Source organism: Callionymus lyra, chromosome 3 (genome assembly GCF_982586985.1).
Source record: "Callionymus lyra chromosome 3, fCalLyr1.hap1.1, whole genome shotgun sequence".
NCBI classification, from domain to species: Eukaryota; Metazoa; Chordata; class Actinopteri; order Syngnathiformes; family Callionymidae; genus Callionymus; species Callionymus lyra.
Window position 1 is genome coordinate 20,141,971 of NC_141820.1, and position 25,391 is coordinate 20,167,361.

General features: G+C 38.9%; 1 protein-coding gene across 2 annotated transcripts in view; it reads right to left on the reverse strand.

Annotated features, from left to right (window-relative positions):
• Window positions 1-25,391, reverse strand: part of kcnd2 (potassium voltage-gated channel, Shal-related subfamily, member 2) — a 47,454-nt gene that overhangs the window by 3,057 nt on the left and 19,006 nt on the right. Inside the window, exons 2-5 of one of the 2 annotated variants that reach the window (XM_087786906.1) lie at window positions 7,912-8,074; window positions 7,484-7,582; window positions 4,061-4,156; window positions 3,750-3,991 (exon numbers count right to left, since the gene is read on the reverse strand). In XM_087786906.1, coding sequence (XP_087643032.1) covers window positions 3,750-3,991; window positions 4,061-4,156; window positions 7,484-7,582; window positions 7,912-8,074 — 600 coding nt within the window. The remainder of the gene's footprint in view (window positions 1-3,749; window positions 3,992-4,060; window positions 4,157-7,483; window positions 7,583-7,911; window positions 8,075-25,391) is intronic. The other variant, XM_087786905.1, reaches the window with a different exon arrangement.

Below are 25,391 nucleotides of genomic sequence, written 5' to 3' on the forward strand. Positions count from 1 at the left end.
AAGGGATAAAAAGGAGTCTTGACATAGTATAGGAACCCAACAAGTGATGGAATTGAACTACAGAAAGAAGCATTGAAGTCTGATCTGATCTAGATTTTCAAATAAAAGGTGTGGTGGTCCATAATCTGGAGTTTTCTGGGTTATATGCATTTCAAATTCCTTTTTATTCCTGGGCACGCCGGGGATTTCAGCTATTTGAATGTAAAAATCAATAGTTTGTGGCAGGTCTTGAACCCCATTACAGTGTAATTAACAAAGTAATTACCCGTTGGACCTCCCGGTCTATAGTATTACAGTAAACGTTTTATCCTATTACGAAATTGTACGGCTCCCCCCATTTGACAACGCTGTCAAATTTGCCCAAAACTGCTTTTACAACCATGACTTCCAATGATTTCTATACAATCAATAAGTGGCAGTGGCAGAATCTAGAGATTATTTGTGTTTAAAATATTCTGTTTTCCGAAAAAAGAATCTTAGACGAGTCTTAGCCCCTAAAGCCCCCCCACTGACCTGTTCTTGAGTGTGGATGATATAGTTGTGAAAATAAGCCTAACTAAAATGTTTTGAATACCAAATCTGCCAGGACTATCCTATCAATCAAGGAGCTACTTCAACGATTGATCCTGGATCTGAACGTTTATCTTCCCTGTCAGAATCTGACTCCAGCTCTGTGACTTTCGTAAATTCAAAAAACTCAACCAAATTGGATCGGCTTGTTAGGTTAGTAATTTAGATTTTTCCTAGTTAATATTGTCACATATTGTTGCATAAAAGCTTCTGATGTATCTTAACCCAGATGGTTTGTTTGCATATTGCAAGACTAGTGGATGGTGTTTAGGCTAACATTGGGAATGTAGTGATACTGTAATAAAAGAAGACAAACTAAAGTGAACTTGATCACGGTATTTATACTCCCCCAGGAAAGAAGGTTGGTAAGGGTACTAGCGTCGAATTAAGAACCAGTTCCAACTTTTCGGTTAAGACATTTTGGTTCCTCTTGTCCAACATAAGCAAACGCCTTCATAATTTTTCGCTTATAGGAATTATCAGTCTAGCTGTCTTTGACGGTAGGGTTGGACATGTATCCATAGATCTTGTTGTTGTGTACGAATCATGACGGATGTAGGACTGGGTGATAAAATCAGCATTATAAATTTAACAAATGACCTTAAGCCAATAGATTTATATGTTTCCGCATTATTAATGCTATTTTAGTGATCAAAAATCTTAAAGGTTTAAAGGTCACAATAGATTTGAGTGTTGGATTTTTTTCAAATATTTTACATAAAATGAATTGAATTTAATTTGGATTCATGGTCAGTTTTGTGGTCCTGGCCGCTTTTTCCACATCAGATTAAGGATCTTTATTTAAAATATACCATGACAGAATAGTTTATGACTCTAGTCAGTCTAGTGTAAACTGCACTTCACATTTTATTTCATAGTTTTATTGATACGTTTGCTCTTCAGTCAGATTCTCTTTCACAACTGGAACTGTAATTTCCTAAAAGGAACCTTTCTATTCACTTATCATATTTTCCAGATTGTTATAAATGTATCAATATATAGCGATAAAACCAAAATCAAGTATGGACATTGATTGATTTATTTTTGGATGATTATATTTATTTCCGCCTGCCTTTTTTAACTTTGTTTTGAACAAAATTTTTTGATTTATTTAAATTTACATAAAGGCAGCGGGAGTTTATTTAAACGTGTATTTATCTGAAGATACTTTGTCCACAAAAACCCGGTGAAACTTTACCTGCTGGTTGAGGCGAACACACCTGAGCTGCTCCAGCTGAGAGCGGTTGGTAATCATCAAGCATGAGAGCGTTTCTAAGTAGAAGACAGCTGCTCAGATTATTTTAGCTGTGCATGTGTGAAGGACGATACCATCACTTGGCTTTGGTGTGCTTGAATATAAGAGGAAAATAATTTGTTCAGTGTTTTATTTCAATCAGCCCGTAACTGTACTCTTTTCTTTCTATCACATTTGAAGAAACACAATCCTTTTTCCACCCAAGACCCTTTTTTCCTTTCACTTTGTTTTTGTGTGTTTGAATAAAGTACGCCTGAAAAGACTGAAATGTGTCAGTAATTTAATGCTTCAATCAAATGCTGTGTAAACTGTTGTGAAAACAGAAACCTCCACCAGACAGTGGTGGGTTGAGAGTCCTGTGTCAGCTTTATCTTCCTGGATGCTACAAGAAGTACTTCAGATAGAAATGAATGCAACCGCCATCTCCGACTCGGTACCATACTAGGCTCAGTTTCAGTTTATTTTTAAACTCTAATAAGTAAAGATCAATGTTAAAATAATACCATGAGTTCTACTGCGTGTGATGGCTATAATCCTGGAGTCGCTATAATTTTCTAATAATGGTTAAATTTGCAACATGGACCATATTTGTGGTCCTTGTTGTTTTTTTAGTTCCGTTTTTCAATGAAACACCTGATAATGATGTAGCTTGTTGGCCATGTTGAAGACGTTGCTAAGGGATTTGGAAATTAAAGGCGCTAAAATCAGTGTCAAGCCAACGTCGCCAAAACTCTATTGGACTTAGCAATTTTCTCTGGGGCACTGCGTTTTCCGGCAAATGGACTTTGTTAATAATAACTTTTTTTGGGGAAAACGTGGTGTGGTTAGCAGAGACTGAATCCATTTTTTCAATGATAACAATTTGACATGCTTTTATACGGTTTTAGGGAACGACACAGAACAGAAACCACTGTGGTAGAAATCAGGGATGACCTGCTGCTGTCACATGATCAGGGCTGTATTTAGGTACTTCTTCTTCTGGACTTCAGTGCTGCATTTGACACTGTTGACCACTGGATTCCTTAATATAGTCTACAAAATCAAACATGTATAAGTGGAACAGCTGGTTTACGTATTACCAATCAGACCGATTTCACTCTGTTCAAGCTCTTGTCAACTCATACCAACGTTAACGATGGTGTCCCACAAGGTTCTGTTGTTGGTTCAATCCTGTTCACAATCTATATGCTTCCACTAGGCAACTTGATCATCAAGACTTCCTTTTATTCTCATTATTACTTCAAACAAATGTTACTGCTGGTTTCTTTTCAAAGCTAAAATAAAAATGGTGAGAAAAAAAACATGCTGCTGATGACACCCAGAAAAAATATATATATGTTTTTGCAACAACGAAACAAGTATTTTCACAGCGAGACTTTGTCACAGTATGTCATAGAAATCCATGTGGAGGAGAGAATTCCCAAAAGTCCCACAGCCGGCCATGTTCGGAATTCCTGCTCAGTGACTCAACGTGGGAAGAGATGTCACATGATCGGTGCTGGAATGTGTTCATATACAGTAATTTGTTTGTCCAGTCACTCTCCCCGAATGTCCACTCTAAACTAATGTTTTGCTCCTTGATGTAAAATTTAACTTCATCAATACGACTCGTGCCTAAAAATCGAACAATCCAGTGGCTCTATTATACATTTGTTTAGCTATTAGTTGCAGTTTTAACTATAATTCCTGCCGTGTTTATTTAAACATTCCTAACTGTTGTCCCTCAAGATCTTTAGAGATTTGGTCTCTGGTTCCAGTTTCTCGATTAAATCACGTGTCTATTTATTATACTTTATAACCCATTTGTATTTCAACTTCAGTTATCCGTGTTAGCGACTGATCTGAGACGTGTTCAAAGCCAAGTGTTAAATAAAAGTGAGCCGTTTAAGAGCAGATTCTGACCCTCTAAGGTCGGCACTCGTACCTGTTGGTCAGAGGTCGCTCTCTGATCTGGATGGTGCTGAGCTCCTGGATGCTGCCCTGCAGGCCCACGGCCATGTTGGAGTTGGGGATGTTGAAGGTCTTCCTCTTCTTGCGACTGCAGCAGGACGTGAAGCCGTGAGACGAGGAGGAGGAGGCGGTGGAGGAAGAGCGAGACATCTGCTTCCCCAGCGTCACCTCGTTGCCGCCGGACTCGTACGTCTTCTCGTCGACGAAGTCGTGATTCTGAAAAGAGGTCGTTGGATTAAACGGAAGCTGTTATTTCTATTGCGTATTCCTGAGGTTGATTCCTACCGTGGTTTTCTCCAGACAGTGTAGGAGGTGATGATGGTGGACCTCAAAGCTTGGGTTGGATTTGCACACCAGAGCCTGGCCTGCCTCTTTGGATGCCTTCAGGATACAGATCACATTACCCACACAGTTAGATCCATTAACTTTTGGAACGTCGCCTCGACACCAATGGGAAATAAAACGCCAGCCATAGATGTGGAACACCACAGCAACAACAGTCCAATCTGGTCGAGTGATTCTGAGCTTTGAACAAACGACGAGCTTCCACAACCTGAAAAGAAACCCCTTAAACAAACATGCACTTGAAAGATGTTTTGACAAGTCATAGCACTACACAACTGTAACTTGGCAATAAGAACAATTAAAGTTAATTGTTAAGTGAGTGTGGTGAGTACACACTACACACTATCAAGGCATTAACCCTTGTGTTATCTCAAGGTCTCTGGGTCAAGGTGAATGACCTCCTTGGCTTCCATTAATACATATGCAGTGGTGGAGGTCGATCACCTTGACCTAGAGACAACACAAGGGATACCACAAACACATTTGTTTTCAGGCCTGCGGGTCACCTTGACCTTGAGATGACACAATGGTTAACAATTGATTGATTGACCTTGTTGACAGTAGGTTTTATTGGGGTTTTATCCATAAATGGTCCCAAAGGTGTTTTTTTCAAGTGTTTTTTCTTCAAATAAAGTCAATATTTTCAAAAGTTTGACAATTTACACTTTGAACACTTTTGTAACATCATTTGTCTTGTGTTCTGTCCGTGTTATTTTAGGGCTAACATATGCTGGCAGGCTAATTAAGAAAAACATGTTTTTATTATTACTAGTTAAATATAACTTAATTGTTTTTGGACGTTCTTTTCTTTTTCCAGAACTTCTAAACAGAATATATTTTTTTTAAGAAAGTTGTCTTTGCATGCTTTTTGCACTATAAAAAGTGAATACATTACAGTAAAATAAAATATTTAATATCCTCACTTGCAACATTTCCTGTAATCCTTGAGTTTTCCCATCATATTAAGTAACCTTTACTTTCATCCTTGACAACCATCCTGTACGTGACTCATTGAATTGAAAAATGAAAAATACCACACTCCTTCTCACGATGACCCACAGTACTACTGACAGTGTCTAAAAGGGAATTCCACGCTTGACCTCGTGCTGACTTGAACATTAAAAAATGATGAGAAATTGTATATAAAACGTTTAAATTATTCTGATGAGAACAGGGTATCAAGATTTATGAGGATGAGTGGAGGTTCAGCAGCTCTCACTCATGCCGCCTCTATATTTAACCCTGTTAAGATATTGGAGGATGTTCCTCTAACCTACTCGTGGTCCTCATCTGGCTGATGGACATGCAGCTTTGCTGTAATAATGCGTGGTCGCAGGTGCAGCTGAGATCACAGCGGAGTCCGAGCACAAGTTAGAAGATCAGGTCACGCTGCTGTGGCTGATCCACGACTACAACGAGGATCTTTGAGCAAAAGCAGGCAAAGAGGCACCGCAAACAGGAAGTTCAGCTGTGATGGTTTCCACTCAGCCCGGAGCTCGGTTGTCAAAAACACTTGTTGCTACATTAACATTAACATCTGTCTCCAGTGTCCCAAACAACGCGTCACTTGTGTGAGAGCTGTGCAGCAGGGGTGTCAAGCTGAATCCCCGAGGGGCCCAAACGTTCGACACAGTCCGAGTCAAGAACCCAAAAAGAATTCCTTTTAATCAAATTTGAGTCAGTCTGGAGGTTTCAAAACCTTCATCACCACCAGTGTGCAACGTTCCTTCCATCTGCATCATTGGACCTCCTCAAATGGTGATTAAATGGAGACACAAAGCAGCTAGTCAGATGGCTTTGAAACACTCTGACCTTTCGTGACTCATGACATGCATCGAAGGGGATCTGTTTATTGTTGTACTTCAAACCACCACATAAAAACATGGCCAAAATCAAAGTGTGCGGTAAAATATTTGCTTGATATAAAGTCGAATTATTCAGATCATTTGACTTGGCAAGTTATGTAAAATAGTGGAAAACGATAATGAATCAACTAGTTGTAGTAGATTCTAAAAACAAGGTCATAAAAATCTCCAATCGGCCTTAAATTTAGCTCTTGTTACTGGTTAAATGCAGCTTGAAATTATCTATAAAAAAGTGTTTATCAAAAGCCTTGATTACATTTTTGTCTCAGTATATTTGTGGTGAATTTGAAAGATTTCCATCCAGTGTGGGTCACATAAAATAACCCAACAGGCCAGCTTTGCCCCCCCGGCCTTCAGTTTGACACACAAGCTTTGCAGTCTTGACAGAAGTGGCAACAGGGAATTGTACTTGAACTCGCTCTTGTTAAATCTTTTCTCCTGGATCATCTTGGTTTCACAACTTACAGCAACAGTTGAAGTTCGATAACAACCCAAAAAAAAGTGGAAGAAGTTTGACTGTTTGCTAGTATTTTTGCTTATGATGCTGAAATCTCAAAGCAAAGGAAAGCTTTAGCAGTAACTAGCATTAGCTCGGGTGTAGCTAAATTCCACTAAATGAGAATTAAACTGTTTGTTTTATCTTAGTTAACGTAACTATATTGACCTTAGGATACACGATTATAACCTTTTAAGAGAGGATTTGTCAACGTTACAGTGTAGCTACTAATTTTATCTTAGATGGTAGCATTGTTTACAGAACCTAGCATTGCTAATGGAAACATTTTTATGTGCTACTTTATCTTACATGTGCAAACAACTGTATAAGAAGTAATAACAGGGTAAGAGTGAGGGTAATTTGGTTTGAATATTTATAGTATAAATCAGCAGATGGAGTGAACGAATGCTCCTTCCCATAATGCAACACTAATAGACTCAGGGACTAATTCATTCCTCGAATTTGGGGGCAGGAGTGGAGTCTATTCTATGTCAATCTTTGTATCCTTTTTATTTTTTTATTTTTTTATTTATCTATGTTCCTTATACTTAGATTTATATAATTTGTATTTTTGTTCTTTTATTGCTATTTGTTCTTGTTCTTGTTTCATGAATATCATCTGTGTTGCTGTGAGCTGGAAAACAATTTCCAGAAGGAGATCTCCTGAGGGATCAATAAAGTTTACCCATCTATCTAGTAATAATTAGAAAAATTGGAAAAAAAAAATAAATATCCAATCTGTATTTTTCTTTTTTAGCCAATTATTTTGAATGAATTTTAACCAGCATCAGTCGTATTTTAGCTTCCACTGTGGTTGAGATCGAAACTTCTGCTCCAGCTTTTTCAGTTTGTTGGGCTGATGGAAAACGTTCATGTCGAACACCTCTTGAAAAGTGACCAAAGAGAAGGTTTGAAGGAAGGTCCATGCGTCCTGAAGGTCAACTACTGAGAGGAAACAAACGCACACAGGAAGTCAAACTGCAGCTGTGTCGCCACGGTTACCTCGTCATCATGGCTGATCAGCAGCTGGCTACGTTTGTACTGCATATAAGCTTTTGCTCCTCCGCTCTTCACCGCTGTCATTTTAGCAAGCTGGACTTTCTGTTCGTGAACACACACACACTTGTGTTTAATCTCCGGGCACAAGGTCGACTGTGGCCACTGAACCAGATCTTGAAATAAGAGGATGTTTCAGAAGTTCTCCCGGGGGTTTGTGGCGAACATTTTACGAGCTGTTGACACGGCAACAACACCTGAGCTGGCAAAAGAAAGCTTTCTTCACCTTTTTTTAACACAATATGGAAGACAAATGGCGACAAAAATTGATGGGGACAGGAATGTTTGCAACACAAAACCTGTGCCCTGAACATCAAATTTCTCCATTTTTCTTCTTGAAGGTCGACGATGTGTTGATCGTAGGTAAGAATCACCTTCTGGGCTTTCCTCTTCTCCGCTCGCTGACTCTGATGGTAGATGCGGCTGAAGTTGGACACGATGACCGGCACCGGCAGAGCGATGACCAGCACTCCACTGAGGGAGCAGATGGAGCCGAAGATCTTCCCCATGATGGTCTTGGGAACCATGTCGCCGTAACTGTGGCACAAACACAAACGCGGGTTAGAAGCTTTTTCTACATCCTTACACACGCAGTTATTTTCCTGTAGAGTTGAAATATGCATCTTATGATAATAGATATAAAGTCATTGGTGTAAAAATACTTTAAACTGACATTCATCAAGTTAATAAACAGTTTAAACAAATCTCAAACATTCCAGTTCTCAGAGCTGAAAAACAAAAAAGACCACACACAGAAGTTTAAAGCACAAATAAACAGGAAGTTGTACTTCACGTCAACTCAAGATTGGACTTTATACAGCTTACTTTTGTATAAAAAATATAATAAATTAAATAAAATCCATTACGAAACTGAAGTTCAGCAAAATACACTTTTTGCATGCATGCCGTTTAAAAGGAAAAGTAGACTAGGAATAAAAAAAAAAAGATTACAAACCGCAGGTACATTTACTTTACAGCCCGCATGAGGGCGCCAGATCATCGATTTATCTGCACTTTCCAGCAGCCACTTTGCTTTGTTGCAAAGTACGATTAAATGCTTTTGCTTGATTTTTAAAAAATAAAAAATTATTCTATATTTCGGACCAGATGGTACGATCCTTGTAAAGTTTCGTAAACTTCTTTGGCCTGTTCATATTTCTGTTGCAGATATTAAAAGCTTCCTTTTCTTTAAATACATCTATTTTTTTTAATGAATATAAGGAATTAAAGACAAAATACAATTTTTAATACTTTTTGTTTAAATAAATGTCAAACTATCTTTTTGATAGTAATGCGTTTCTCTCTATTTTATTGTGACGATTAAGATTAAACACAGATGTTACTATAACACTTGAATGCCTGTTGAAAATGGTACATATCTCCCGTTTCTATTTAACTGCAGTTGAATAAAGTTTTTTTCAACTGCTTTATATGAAATATTAATTAGTGGTTATATTTAACGTTTTTGAAGAATCATATTTTTAGGCACAGACACAGATCATACCACCCCCAAGGGACTCATTTCGCTTGGCTTCAGAAAAAAAACCTAATCGCTTTATTGTTTTTCATTTATTTATTTAATCGTTTAGTAATGGTGTTGGTGAACAAACAGAAAAGACTCAATGATTAAATGAAAAACATTTTGTGGTGAGGTTGTCAAAACAAACCTTCGCTATTAACTCTATTGCTGCAGTCAGCACTTTTTCTTGGAGCATAGAGACTAGAATCATTTCTGTTTGTGTGTATGGTGCTTCTGAGAGTGTGTTTTGTACAAGTGAGAGTGTGTATTGTACCTGTGAGAGTGTGTATTGTACAAGTGAGAGTGTGTATTGTACTTATGAGAGTGTGTCAGGACAAAAAGCAGGTCCCCGCCACATTATTCATTTGAGTGTGATGACCTGGTTTGTGGCGCTTTATTAAATAAGTGTGTATAAGAGCGCGTCCTGCAGAGGCCATTAGCACGCCGCTGCTGTTGACAGCGTGTTTAACGTTTCATAAACTAAGTTCCTGCAGTGATGATCGCTAAATCATTTATGCTCCTAACGCACCCGACGGACGTCCTGCTATGTCGTTTATGTTCCGTCGTATAGCGACAATCACACACACACACACACACATTTGTGAAATGTGCAGGTGTATTGAGGTGAGTGTGTGAGACTCATGTAGGTTAAGAAAAACACATTTATTAAAGATGAGCTTCTCTAGAGAATGTTAACACGACTGACTGAACCCTTTTATTAATTTTCAAGTTTAAGGTTGAATTGATGAATCGTGTCACAGAAAAAATAGTTTTTGAAGGGAAAGTTTGAGAAAATTGATTATAAAAATATGAAAAAATTCAACTCATCTTTTCAAAACTTGACCAAAAACCAAACACTAAGCCATAATAAAGGTGGTTTTGGAAAGAGAATTTAAAAAAAATCTATACATTTATTTTAAAAAAAGTGTTGCAGCGGAAAAAAACCCAATAAGCTTCAAAAAATAAAGGGAAGTAAACAAATAATAAAAATCTAAAATGTTTGTGAAAGAAATGCATACATAAAAAATAAAATTCAAATGGAAAGAAACAAGACGAACAGAGATTAAGGAATAAATAATAAATAAATAACAAATATTGATTAGAATATTGATAAACTAAAAGGATAAAAAAGAAAACGGAAAAAACAACCACAATAAAAGGTATTAATAAGTTGACTGAAGGTGATTAAAACAATACAAATCTTAATTGTTTAAAATATTAATCAAAGAAAGATTGAAAATAAATACCTAATCAAAAATATATATTGAAAAAAAACCAATCAATGTGTATCCGACCCCAAAGTAATCAAAATATATTTCCCCAAAAATCGAATATATGTGACCGAAAAACAAACAATACTATACATACAACAAAAAATATGATAATTAAGAGTTAAAGCAGCTCTATGCGGTTTTTAGTCCAGCGACGCCAGTGGACTAAAGTGGTAGTGTTTAGCCTGACGAGAGACCACATTTCCCATGAGCACTTGCTAAACCTCACATTCCATTGACTGTATGAAGGATGGATACCGATGAGGTGATGAATCAGATTGTGGATAATGAAATATGATGTGTTATGATGGCTTTGTAAATAACTTTTTAACTTAACTTTTTAACCCACCACAACCAGCGCGATATGTATGTAGCATGTTCACACCATCCCCAAGAACTTTTACAGAGAAAATAAAAATCACTCAAAACACCTCAAGTCGCTGTATGGAGTCATTCAACTAGTTTTAGTTGATGTGTCGTCAAGTTTTATGAAAATATTTTAGTACAAAAATTTTAGCGTACCAAAACTAAGTGAGCTGCTTTAAAATAATAAGGAAAACATAGGATTAATTCATTTCCGTCTTTGAGACAAAACATTTAAAATATTTAGAGCAGCCAATGACGAAAACCTCAAGATACAAACTTGGAACAACAATGTCGAGCTAATCTTTTCCCGCAGATGACAGAAAACAAGAAGACAAATGTCTTCGCTGAGACGGCAACAATGGCGAAGCCTTCATCCGTCTATCTGCCTCCACCTGAAGCTGTCGACATCCGTCTTCTTCATACCACGTCTTTATTCTCAGGTTTGACCTCTGACCTCGCAGGAGTCTCATTGGAAACGCATCCATCACCGAGATACTTGCTGACAAACCTCTTGTCTTCGTCTCTTTTGACTGTAAAATCAGTCGTTAATGTCCTTCATGTCTCGCGGGAGACGCAAGGGATTTACTGGAGCACGAGGACGTAAAGAAGTGACGATGATGATGATGATGACGAGCTGATCAATGCGGGCTCTGAAGCGCGGCCATGGTTTAAACCCAACACTGACGCAGCCATTAAGCAATCTCTCTGTGGTGACCAAGACTGAGGCTCTCCACTGGACCATCTGAAGCACCAGGAGCTGATGCTCAGTTCAGCTCATTCTTTAACTTCATGAAAGTCTCAAAGTGAAAGTTCCCCCAAAATTCACTCATTTTCTACTCTCCCTCATGTCGACCTGGCTAGCAGCTTGGCTAGCTTAATCTCTCTCGAAAATACATTTAAAAACATCCTTGACATCGAAGCCTTGAAATGAGAAATTGTTCCTAAAACAAATAAACCAAGTCTATATTTTAAGCTTGTTTTGAGCAGACACTGCTAGGCTATAAAACGGTCAAAACAGGTGTGAAAAGGCAGACAAATGGATGTTTTTCAAATAACCGGTGTCATGTCTCTAATTCTGTTCCAAGCTTGTCTTAAATCAGTGAAATGTTGATTGTAAATGTGTAGTCAAACGTTTACGCACTTAGATGAAGCTAGTAATTTATACTTTATATTTTGATTATCTTTTAGCGTTAAAATTAGGTATGGCGTATACGTATAGTGTACAATAATTTTTAATCTTACAGCTTACATTCTTAATCTGACACTTTCAGTAAGGAAGGCAGCATCTTAGGGACTGACAACTTCCGCTACAACAAACTTTAAGTATACAAACTTATTAAACGTTTTTTTTCTGAACAATTTCTCATGTGGAGGCTTCAAAACAAGAGGGACATTACAGACAAGGAGTATGGAGGTATTCTGATGTTTTTAACTGTCATTTTGGACGAAGATCAAGACAAAGAAAACTGAGCTCCAGTCACTACATTAAAAAAATGTTGTCTATAACTCTAAAAAGGAACCGATGACTCGGAAAATAATCCCAACCCTTAGTTGACAAGAGGCTGAGGAGAAAAAGAGTGAAGTTTAAATTATGGGTGAACTGTCACTTTAACTAGGAGGCCCTACTCTGCCTCCTAAAGGTAGTTTTTCTTCTTGACATTTCTCATGAGATTATTGTCAACGACGTCAAGTTTAGTAGGAAACCATGTTCAATCTTGTGTGCTTCTAATGTTTGACTCAGCGAATCGTCTCGACTGGGCGTCACTTGTCGGAGCAACGTTTGGGAAAAGTGCACCGCTGGCACTTTTGGAGTTTGCGAGCAGGTCAAGAAGGTCGCGGCGCCTCGTGTCCTTGCACAGAGGAGCCGGACTGAGGCAACACTCTGGATCGAAAACCGTTGAGCAAACAGTGCGACGAGCCATGGAACTGGTGAAAGTGTTTTGTTTTTTTTCAGCTGAAAAGTCGAACATCTACACTTGCCTCAGTGACGGCAACAACAAGAACCTCAGGTGTTGGTAAGAAAACGGTTATCTTTCTTCTGAAGTGAGGCAAGAGTTGAGTTTTCAGTTGAATTGGAAATCTTTGTTCCTAATGTACCTTTAACTGTGAGGCCAAACACTCGATGAAGGATCATTAAAGATGTTTTCTTTCCTGCCTCCAGCACAAGTGTGCACCCATCAATTATGGAGCAGTGGAAGCGAGATGAACTCTGGCTACATTCACCTCCTTTTTCTGACAGAAAATACACAACAAACACACTCACACACAGAGGATTCGGATGTTCATGAGACTCTCTCCAGCCTACCCGGGGTTTCTGTCTGCAGAACATTCGCTTCCATCTTCTCAGTTCCCCCTGGAGTCCCTCTAGAATCATGACACACCTGCTTGTGATCCTGGCGTGACCCGATACAAGATGAAATCACAAGTGAACCAGCAGGAGAAGCGACGGTGACAGTGGTGACGCCGGTTAAATAATCCAGACAAGTGTGTGTTTAAAATCGTCGTCTGTGAGTTTGATAAACGGCTGCACGTCTTCGCTCATTAATAAAAGCCGACAGATCGTCTATGTTCGCGCCGAACATCTTGGCTTTGTTGTCCTATTGGTCGTCCGACCGATCGATGACTTCACTGTGAGCTAAAGATCTATCGAGGTATTGATCGAGGCGACGGCCCCACTGTTCTCCTGTAGCTCGTCCGTCTTCTTGTCAACTCTTGCGTCTTAATGCACCATAGATGACTGTGTAAGAGGTCGACTGTCATATTATTATCAACGGTTATCAACACTTTAGTTTAAAATCGGACCATCTATTCACGATCCACTGTCAGGACTTTAAATTGCTTGGACTATAACATCTGCCCTGTCTAGAAGGTAACCTGAGTTAGATCCAGAACAATCTGTACAACAGAATAAAATGAAGACATGTGTACAGAAGGAAAAGAGAAGACTGTAAGTGGTAAAAATCAGAGAGCAGTTTAAGTGATGAGTTCACTAGGAGGGAGTGAGCTGGAGTGATCAGTATTGAAGTTGCTGCCCAAGTTGTAGTGTTGATTAAGACGGTAAGAGGTTTAATTTCAGATGGAATACCAGTTGCAAAGTTTTTTGTTTGTTTGTATTGATAAAGGAAAATCAAACTTGACATTATTTGGTTCACTTTAAGTTCAGGAATGTTGCACCAGCTGAAATACCTGGACACTTGTCAACTGGCAGAAGAACTGAAGTGAGTCATAAAGTTCATTATAAACAATTTCAGAAAACCAAGCTCTTTAGTTAAAGGGAAACTAATGTGTTGATGTAAGTGTGTCTTAAATAGATCTTGGACTCTATTGTACTGTATGTGTCTGTTTGTACAAAACACTAAACGCATCTATTTACATTAGAAAAAGCGCTTAAGCCCCGCCCACTGAATACGATTGTTTTTTTTCAAGCGAAATATTCGTTAACTATAACCACGCCTACTCGGCTGTGATTGTTCAAGCAAAGCTGGAGGAGCGGAGCCCATTATTACATCATAACGGACGCTGCTCTCGTAACTTCTCGTTCGCTGAGATTTCAGATGGGGGATCAAAACAGTTCAAAACATGGTCATGATGAGAGACTTGCAGCATCTTGGAGAGGAAGACTTCAACATTTGAAACATGTGAGTGAGTCAGGAGAGTTGGGTTTTTTGGTTTGTGGCCTGTTTTTTACAATTTTTTTAATATATAGCCATAAAAACATTAAATAGATTGATGCCAAAAATCTCACTAGAGAAATATCTGTTCTACCCCAAGTTTTTTTTCTGTAACTGACCATAGCTCTTCTTTTTTTTTTATACCTACTTGACATACATGACCTAGTTTTGTTTGACTGATCTGTGAAATACTTTCAGTTACATTATATGGATGAAACCTGCTTTATATATAAAGGTAGATTGACTTGATGTGTGTGGACTATATCTTAAAAATACACATGAAAACATCTTCTTAGTTATGTCCTGAAAGCAAATAAATGAATATCTGATCTGATGATGACATGTGTGACATGAATAAATCCCCAAAATAACACAAATTAAACCCAAACTTGACCAATTGTTCACTAATAAGTTTCCTTTAATTGATGTATTTTATACATTCTTTTAGTCCTCAGGACTCGAGCGCTGCAGGAACACTGGGATGAATGTTTAATGTGTCACTTTGTGTTGACACAGATTTCTTCGGCTCAACTTAAATCTCACAATCGGGCTTCCATGGAGTTAATGGAACTCTCAGACCATCTATATTTAGCTCTAGTGAAATTAAACATTCATGTAAAACCAAATGTCCAGGATTACGACTACAAATTAGGGTTTAAGGGATACAACCTTGACATTTAGAAGGTCACCTAATTCTCAAAAAAAAAAGAAGAATCCAGACGACACCGAAGTCACTAATGGAAGTTTAATTGCACCGTAGATGATAACATTTAGACAAACCCACAGTCATTTGTCAAGCTTTGACCTTTGACCTCGGGAGGTGCCGCCTCCCGTGCGAGGTTTAATTCTCATTTATCAACATTAATAAACGCTCCGAACCGAAGCAGACGATGATGATACTCGGCTGAGCTCATTTGCGCTTTGGAATAATAACGTGAACTTTAAATGTTTTTTGCTTTTAAATGAGAAACACAACGTCCCCACGGGAGGTCCCGCAGTAATAACTCATGGTTTTAGATACAAACGTGACCTTTTTGAAGAAGGACATTTTTATCTAGATAAAGCATTTAAAGAGTTCATTAGGACAGCCGTGCTTTTGGAAATGCGGCGTTAGCAAGTGTAGAATGATTTAACCAGCGCTTCTCGGCTCATTTCAATAATAGTAGTAACATGAATTAATCACTATTTTAACATAACGGAAATGCAAGATGAATGAAATTAAACACATAATCCAGCATCTTAAAGACCTATCATCGAGTTTCCTTCAGTGTTCGGAAACATTAACACATGAACATATATTAGAATATATAAAGATGTCGGTGTTTCAGGAGTATTTGGGAAAAACCAGCTGAGAGTAAATCAAAATTCTGAAGCCGCTCATTAAAGTATGTGGAGTTATTTATTAAGAGAGTCAACGACCTACAAATCCACATGCTGATGCAAATCTGAGGTCAACTGTTACTTCAAAGTAGACCATCTACAGTAGAGGATCATTAAAAACACTGGTTAGTTTCTCGTGAAGACGACCAAGAAAACAGCTTCTATACGAAGCTTGTCATCCTTCAAAATAAAAGCGCATTAAGGATGTGAACTGTGAATAACAACATCATGCGTCTCTGTGGACTCTGAACAATTACCTCCTGCTATTTATAGTCCTATGATGGTGTCTATGTGAGCGTGCACATGCAAACAAACGCACACATGCACACAAACACACTTCATTTAATGCAAACAAGATCAGTACATGTAAAAAACACATCAGAAGCTATTTTCTGTACTTCGGGAAATCCTTTTTACTAAACAAGTTAATTTGTTGATATAAAAAATATAATAAAGATATGTTATGAAGAAACTATGACACAGAATTAATTCATTCATCACCTTTTTTTTTTTACTATTTTGTACATTTCTAACATATTTACTAATTGGAGGAAAAAAAAACATTGAAGTGATTTTAAAGTCCAAATATATAAAAAAAAAAATCGTTAATTCTTCTATAATAATACATTTAAAAAATATGAAGAAAAAAGGGACTAATAAAGAAATATAGAAGTTTAAAGCAAATCAAATAAATATTTTTTAGTTTTTCAATTGTAAAAAATATAGTTTAATTATAGTTTAATTTGCAATTTTGAGCAAAGAAAATGTAACTAACTTGTAGTAGGAAAAATGATGCTACAAAATTAATATTAATACAAAAGACTAAATGGGATTTGCATCTGAAAAATGTAGTTATCAGTTAGAAAATGCTCATGTAAATTAAAAGAATTGAAAGTGAATTCAATTCTCTGGTAAGTTTACTGTCACGTCATGAATCAACATGGCCGCCTGCGTTCCCCGGCTTGTTAACTGAAGTGTCTCTTCAGGCAGTCGTAACAAAGACCCAGTTATGGTTTGTAGTAATAAGCTGCTGCAGAGAAGGACTCCCTGCCGAAGAGGATCTAGTCAGATGCTCATTAGGAGGCAGAGCTAAACCCTGGAGGTCAGAGGTCATCACTGCAGCAGGATTTTTTTTTTTTTTTTACAACTCAAGAAAAATATCATTGAGCCGGTTACACACTGAGGGATTGTGGGTAAAAGTACAAACGGTCCCTGGGTGGGAGAAATGTCAGCGCTGTGTTCTTCAGCTCACATGGTCTCAACACGGATGTGACCTTGGTTTCAATCAGTGTCTCCGACAACAGAAACCTCTCTGGTGTCACGAATCCAGAACTTACCAGGCTTCACTCATCAATGTTTCATAAAAGCATCACACGCGTGATTCATTTCTCCACTCGTGAAAAGAGACCTGACGTGTTCTGGTGAGTCTTGGTTGAGCAGGTCCGTGAAGGACCGCTGAGGCGGGGCGGCTCGGGGGGCCGGGGTGGGGGGGGGCGAGCGCCGCCGTGATGGACGACGGTGCCGAGAATTAGGAGATAAGGAAGCGACGGCTCTCCCTTCTGAGCTTTTCAGAAGTGAACAGATAAAATAAGGAGCTCAAGGTCAAAGAAATGAGCCGCCGTCAGCTCCGGGAGATTTCACAAAGACAGATGTTCAGAAGGAGAGCAAGAAGCGGGTCAGGTGATCTACACACATTTGGTTAAGATAAAAGAATGAACACGAGTTTTTACCTTTTGCATTTGAAAAATGTTCCCTAAACCATTAAAATGAGGTTTAATGGTGTTTGCAAGGTTGTCTTTCCTTAACCCGTGTTTCTTCTCAGGGTCAAGGTGACCCGCAGGCATGAAAACAAATGTGTTTGGCAGTCTCCACTTCCAAGGGTCTTGTTGTATAAACAAAGTTGGGCGTGATTATATCTGGCTGGAGGAGGAGTGAAGACCATTATTTCATCATTATGGACTCAACTCTCGTAACCTCTTGTTCGCCGAGATTTCATACAGGGGAGAACTTTATAAAGTAATAAGTTCAAAACATGGTCATGATGAGAGACTTACAGCATCTTGGAGAGGAAGACTTCAACATTTGAAACATGTGAGTGAGTCAAATGAGTTGGAGTTTGCAATTTGTTGCCTTTTAAGGTGACATGAAGCTGTTTTGCAATCATCCTCCAGAGACTTAAAGTATAGTTAATTAAATCGTCATCTCTTAAGTAATTTTAAGGACTTTGTTTGGCGATTGCTTTTGCTGCCCCCTTGTGACCATTTCATTTGGATTCTAAGCGTCAAGTGCAGGGTGAGAGTTCCACGAGTAGAAAGTGTAGATTGTAAAAATGAGCTGCAGCACAATTCACTGAGAGGTTGTGAGAACATCTGAACAACCAGTGAACATAAATAACTTAAAAAAACAAAACATTGCATAATATTTGGGTGTTTTACAGTCAGTTCTTTGATAAATTATTCATCACATATTATACCATGGTAATAGTTAGACTTTCTTTATTTCATTTTGATTCTGTCTCGGACATACTGGGGATGATATGTCCCCTGGTTGACCTGGGAGTGTCCCCTGTGTTGGACCTAGCTCAGGTGAGATTCACAAAAAAAAGAAAAATTGCCAGACGCTTCCAGCAGAGAACCACGGCCACTGACTCAACTCCAGGGAAAACTTTTCCAAAACAAGAGCGCTGTCTCCAGCCATGAAACGATTGCAACTGAATCCCAAAAATAAAGTACAACATTTCTGGACTGAATTGTGTTTTGTTTGGAAGGTGATGAATAGAAAGTAAAATTAGATCCGATTTGAAAAAAAAAAGCAATCGCAGCTTCTCTCCGTCACGACTCGTGTTGTGGACAAAAGGCTGTTTGGAAACGAGTCACACTCTTCTGATCACAACACCGGCCGCTCTGGGAGGATAAGGTATTAACAATTAGAGAAGATTCTGGAGATAACCAGGAAGTTGATGCGAGACGTTTGTGTGGATGTTTCGGCTGTTGAATCCTGAGGCGTGAGTGGGGTCCTCGGGGGGCCACGGTGTTAATTAAACGCGGAAGTGACTCGCACGTTCACTCGGAGACTAAAGAGTGAAGCCGCCTAGAGGAGAGGATTTTTAATTTGTTTTAAAGATATGGGAAATATTATCAGCCAAAGACGGATGTGTCAGCACTTTTAAATAAAAGGATGACTCGGTGGAGGAAATGTCCCTAATTCATATTTTCTACTCTCTGACCTGACATCAGGGATGAATCAGCGATAATTGACATTTAATTTATTTTACATATTGAACTCTTTCCACCTTTTTTTTCCTAAAGTCTTGGAACTATGTTTCAAACGAACATTGAACCACAAAAAGGGTCAAGCTCTTGTTGATTTTCTTCTACAGTCCAAGTCGGAAATTATATTCATTTTAGCCAACGATAAATTGATGAAAACGTTCCCTAGAGCTTTTTCTCTCAACGACCACCAATATCACGTCTAAGAATTATGGCCGTCAATTCTGCACGAAGAAGCACGTTTTAAAATGCAGAGATTGTTCACAGCTTTTATTAAAGCGAGAAACCTGCAGGGACAACATCACGCCTCTTCTCTGCATCACCAGCTCCGACGCTCATCCGATAACATGAAGTCTACCTGGGAATAAGTGCTGGAAAAACAGGATAAGATACGTTTAAGGGGTCGACAGGAGGCAGTTCTCTTCTCACAGAGTCACAAATCATCTAAAGATCTGAGGATCCGAATGGTTTAATGATTATTTGTGGTGCCGACAGTTCTTTCTTACTCCTACTGTGTTGTGTGCAAGCGAGTTCTGGGCATCACTCGTCACAATATTGATGAACAACATTTCAATTAATGCATTTCCTAAATAAATAATGGCGCTCATTCATGAAACGTAAGTAAATCTAAGCACATAAATGTCTATCTCTCTATTAAAAAACTACTCCAGATTAATGACTTCACCCAGAACAGTCTGATCTGATCTTAAAAACATGATTATGATGATGAATGTCAATCAATCGTAAAGTGAGAGATGTAGGAGAGAGAACATGTTCCAGGTTGGGCGTAAATAGTTTGTAATGAAACTAGAAGCAGAGAAACACAGGACTAAACAAAACATAACAACATCATATACCTACGATTGTTTTGTTATTATTTTAGCCTATATTCTTATTTTATTTGCTTTTTTTTATTGTGTATAATGATAAATACACATAGATAATAAACAATCAAGAATATAATCTGGATTTTAAACCTGCTAATTACCAACTAAATGTGATATATTTTACTTGTTGTTATGTTTTAAACTACGTTTTTCAAAGACATCTGCGTACAAGCATTATTGCAGGGGTGGGCAAACTTGGTCCTCAAGGTTTTTTTTTTCCAACCTATCAAGAGGACTCCTTTGGACCAATCAGGAGTCTTCAGAGTGTATTCAGTTGACTGTGAGTCTGGTGTTGCTTGTTTCAGCTGAAACCTCATTGGTTAATCTGTACATGTTCGATGGGTTGGAACGAAAACCTGCACCCACTGCGGCCCTTGAGGACAGAGTTTGCCCACCCCTGCATTATTGTGTGCGTTCACGACACATGGTCGGGAGCAGGAGTAGATCCTGTGAGTCGCTACGAAAAGATCAGAGCTACTAAAATATTGATGTGTAAAAATCCTGTATATTTCCCAATGCACACGTGACACACTCAAATTTTTTTTTCAACTTAAATTTTTTTACCTTTCGTTTGAATGCTGAGGTTTACTTTTATCACTGAATATTGACCGTTCCGATAAGAGCTCCTGAATTCACGACAAAAAGATTTGATAGACTTGGTCAACGGAAGAAAACGGAAGTATCCGTCGCCATGGAGACGACTGCTTCTCATAGCATCACAGCACTCCAGCCCATCTGCGTCCGGGTAACAATTCAACACTTCTCTACTGCCAGGCATGTGTGAGCTGTTGGTGTGTGTGCTTAATCAGATGTAATGTGAGTGTGTGTGAGAGTGTGTGTGTGTGTGTGTGTGTGTGTGTGTGTGTGTGTGTGTGTGTGTGTGTGTGTGTGTGTGTGTGTGTGTGTGTGTGTGTGTGTGTGTCAGGGGGGGATGAGGATGTGAAGCAAACTAATAAACCATGAAGGCACGCCGGCCAGGACATTTCAACAGCGGCTAAATGATCTGTGACACGAGGGTAAGCAGAGATGGTCAGGAGTCAACGGGAACCATCTACAACTTCGCCGTTACGACTGAACCAATATGAAGTAATATGGACCACGAACAAAATTTAGAACATTCCTCAATTAAACCAAAGGATTTTGTAGTTTATTTCCCCCCCAGTATCAGAATCAGTGCACGTGCGTACACTTTATAATGTCTCTTACAAATACAGATTGACAATAAACTTGACTAAACAACCTCTTACACACTTCAAAGTACCTTCATATCGTGTTTTTTTTGTGTTGCCAAATGATTCCCAAACACATTCTCAACAAGTGCTGCTGCTCAGCGTCGATGCGTGAAGCTGCCCTGAGGAGAATCTCATCTACAATTCTGCTGTCAGAAGAGTGACAAATTTCTGGAGTGAGAGAATCTAAATCTGTGAAAACTAACAAGAGATGAAAGCGACGGCTGCGGAATACACACTCGTCAATGACAGTCGTGTCAAACTATTACCCTGCATGTTGGCTGAAGATGTTTTAATTTGTCGTGTTTTAAATCCACCGTTGTTTTATTGTTGACTCAAGGCAGTCATCAAAAGAATGAATAGTTATATTTTCATGTCTGCCTCCTGATATTTCAGCTAGTACTGATCCGACTTTATAGAGCTGATATTGATACCTTGGCTTTGAGTATCAACCGATATCGATTCAATACAATTACAATAATTTTCTTGCCCAACTGTGAAATCTCACCAGTCATGCTTTTAATAATAGGCACAAATTACTAGATATTTAACGACAAATTTGGTATTCATTTGAACAATTAAGTGTTTAAATGTTTAACAGCATTTTGATAACATAAATACAGTTAAATTGTTTACCTTATAATCTGAAAAAAGAAACGCAGATGGCCTGTGTAATAATATACTATAAACCAAGGGACAGTTTTGTGAGAAACAAACAATAATGCAAGTGTCAAGCTCTTTAAGGGAAAACAAAAATTGCCAGAACAAAATAAAATGATCACTATTGTAAAATATTCACCTGTACAAAAATGTTACATTTAAGAAAAATATTAATTTTAACAGTAACCAGACAGTACCATGATTCTAAATATATTAAACAAGACGAATGTAACACTCATTGAGACCCATTTGAAGGATTGTCAATCTTAATAAATTGTGTTATCTTTTTAAGCTTTCATACGTCCAATGGAACTACTCTCTTCTCTACACATTAGAAAAGGTAACTTCCTGGTTTGATTTTTCTTTCTTGTTTTCTCGAACGGCTCATACTCTCTGGCGAGCTGCTTCTTTAGATGCTTAAGTAAGTTTTGTGGTGTAGAATCTTGTGGTGAGTCATTTTTTACCCCATACTGATCCCACTTCGAGAGGCTGGATCCTGTCTATACCCGATACCAGGATCGGTGCATCCCTAATATCACGGTGCAGTTGCTGCAGCAACGCATTAGTCTTTTTCTGGCGCAAACCAATTTAAGAATACGAGGCTCAGGCAGTTAGTGTTTGCAAACTTTTGGTTAGCATTATACGGCGTAAATATCAATACAAATCTGGCAAAAAAAAGGAAAAGTGAGCAACTAACAAGATGTGAGAACACTTTAGTAACAACGTCCCGGTTTATTGTCCGCCTTCAACTGGAGCACGATGTTGCAATTCAAGCAAAGACGTACAACACAGTGTCTAATGGCAGGCCTTGCGACAGCGCAGTGGTTTGGTAGAAAAGTGTGTCCACTTTTGGATCAAACCTGGAGTGAAATCTTTCCAAGGATGGACTCTACCTAGAACGCAAGAACTTTCACTTACAGTGCAAAACACTGATGGGAACTATTACCTATTAATTACAATAAATACTGTATATTTAATTGAATGCATCCCTCAATCTTCCACAACTTATCTAATCGAGCAGCTGAAGTAAAGAGGCAACTTTCCTCTTCACAAAAACTTCTCCTAGGATAAGAACCTAATTTCCCGAAGGAGATTTCCAGAGGGATTCATATCAATCTAATCGAATCTAATATCCGGGCGCTACCATTACCAATAGTCTCTCGCACGTTTCCTGGGTCTGCCCTGAGGTCTCCTCCCACTTGGACATACGTACATATAAATACTCCACAGGGAGTTGGGATCCTAAAAATGCGCCTGAACTTCCTCACCCGACTAAACCCTAAATCTCTGAGAGTCAAGAGACTTTATTGACCAATCCACAAAATTCTCTATTGCTCCAAAACGATTACATAGCATTATATCTTTATATATTTTTAAGTTATTTTTATCGAATATGTTGTTAAGAAGTACTTTTTAAACATTCTTGAACCGTTTCAAAAGAAAGAAATTCCATGGAAGATGGGGAAGTGGTTGTGGGTGCAGCAGGTCATTTAGGTGAAACCATTAGTTACTGTATAATACTGAAATATTACAATACCGAAAATACAGACAGTCTTTAACATTTTGCCTTTGTGTGTTTGGAGTGTAACACACACACACTCTGAGGTCTGCTCCAATCAGGACACAACGAGGAAGTGATCTTTAGTTTAACCTCAACAAGGTCCGACTGTTCTGAAGCACAATTGCGAAATGAGAAGATGGTCGCCATGGTGACCAGTCGGCACACCTGACTCCCCTCCCGCCTCCCAGTTAGTCAACAGCGCCCGCCGGCTCTTTCAAAATCCGTCCCCCATTGCCAAGTCCGACTCGCCAAGTCCGACTCGCCAAGTCCTCCGCCCAGCACGTCGGACCTGTCCAAGCCCCGTCTCCTGCTCTTTATCTCCGTCTGAACTTTATTCTCTTTCGTCTCCTCTGGCTCGGTCCGGCTCTGACCGAGGCCCGCGACAGTCAGACGAGGATCAGATGTGCCAAGATGTCTCCGAAGCGAGTCTGTTAGTGACGGAGCAGAAGGGACGTGGGCTGGACACACCACAGTTACCAGTTCACTTCAATCACATTTAATAAAAGAAACAAGTTCCCCAAACTGTCGGCTCCATCTGCCGGTCCACCCTCGTGAAAGGACTCTTCACCGATTTGTCTCATTGTTAAAGTGTTACGTGACTAACGTGACCTTGAACGCGAACCTTGACCTCGACACTCACGGAGCGTTTTTAAAATGTCAACCACACAGTTAACGCACTTAAACACTCAACATAATGTAAGGTAATTAATTCAATATATCATCTGAGTATTGTTTATTTAACGCGGGTCTTTGAACCCGGCAGATGATTCCGCTGCGTTAATCGACTTCGTCGGTCGCCCGGGCCTCCGCCGGCTCTGACCTCTGACCCTCATTAGTGTGAGAACAAATTGACCGAGACGAGAGGTTTCGATTGTTCCCCCGCGAGCGTTCGCCCAGTCAGCAGTTTGAGGTGTGGAGTGAAGATAAGTCCAGAGGGTGGACGAAGGGAGGAACAAGGATGGAACCCGTTCACGGACGATCTGTCGAGCTTTCATTTTTCTGGAAGTTCAAAACTGTCACTCGAGACGCGAGTTTCTCCAGAGATGATTTTCAAGGTGCTTTTAATATCTTCTGCTGCAAGACCAGATGTTCTTAATAACTTTAATTTTCTGTTCTAATTATAGTGATGCTCGCGGCTTGCTAAAGGTTAGCTTCACAATCCACTGGTGGAGATGAACTCCTAAGTAAGTAAGTGAACAGGTTAATGAAAGTTTAAATTAAGAGTGAAACAGAAGAGTGGGTTTCTAGATAGATAGACACACACCGACATTCTTTACCTTCCGCTAATTTTCGTAATGCCATAAAAATGAAAGCTTCAAAAGAAACACTGTCTTTTTTTCAGATAAGCCAACTAAAGGTAAACACCCGTCACTATCACGATAAAAATGAAATTGCCATTTTCGACAAACCTGTCACACAAGAGCCACTTTACATTCGGAAGCCTTAGCCCTTCGTCTTTCCTTCTCCCTTTATCTACAGCTCCTTTCTGACTTCAATGACTTCAGTGACAAGGTTCAGATTGTGCTACACGATCTTCACTTCATGATTGAAAGGAGAATCACGTTTGATTTATTTTCTATGAAAGCCCGTGCCCACCAGGAGAAAATTACCAAAGATAAATAACATTTTGGCATAGAAATAGCGTTAGGAAAATACATTAAAAAAAGTAACAATAATATAAAGAATTACGGAGTGACGTGAATGTATCGCACCTAAAGAATACTAGTACCAACTTACAAATGACCAGCCATTGTTTTACCAACGAGGAAGTCTTTTTTCTAAACTTTAATGGCTACTGAATGCAAGTTTTTCCATCCTTTTTAACTATATTTAATTTATTAACTCGACTTTTTTCCCATATAAAAAATACTACCTTTTTTTTCACCTGGCAGGATTGCTTCTCTCTCTATCCATGCTATCATTCTGTTAACCATTTTGTTATCTCAGGGTCAAGGTGACCCGGCGGCCCGAAAACAAATGTGTTTGTGGTATGCCTTGTGTTGTCTCTTGGTCAAGGTGAACGACCTCCACCACTGTATAT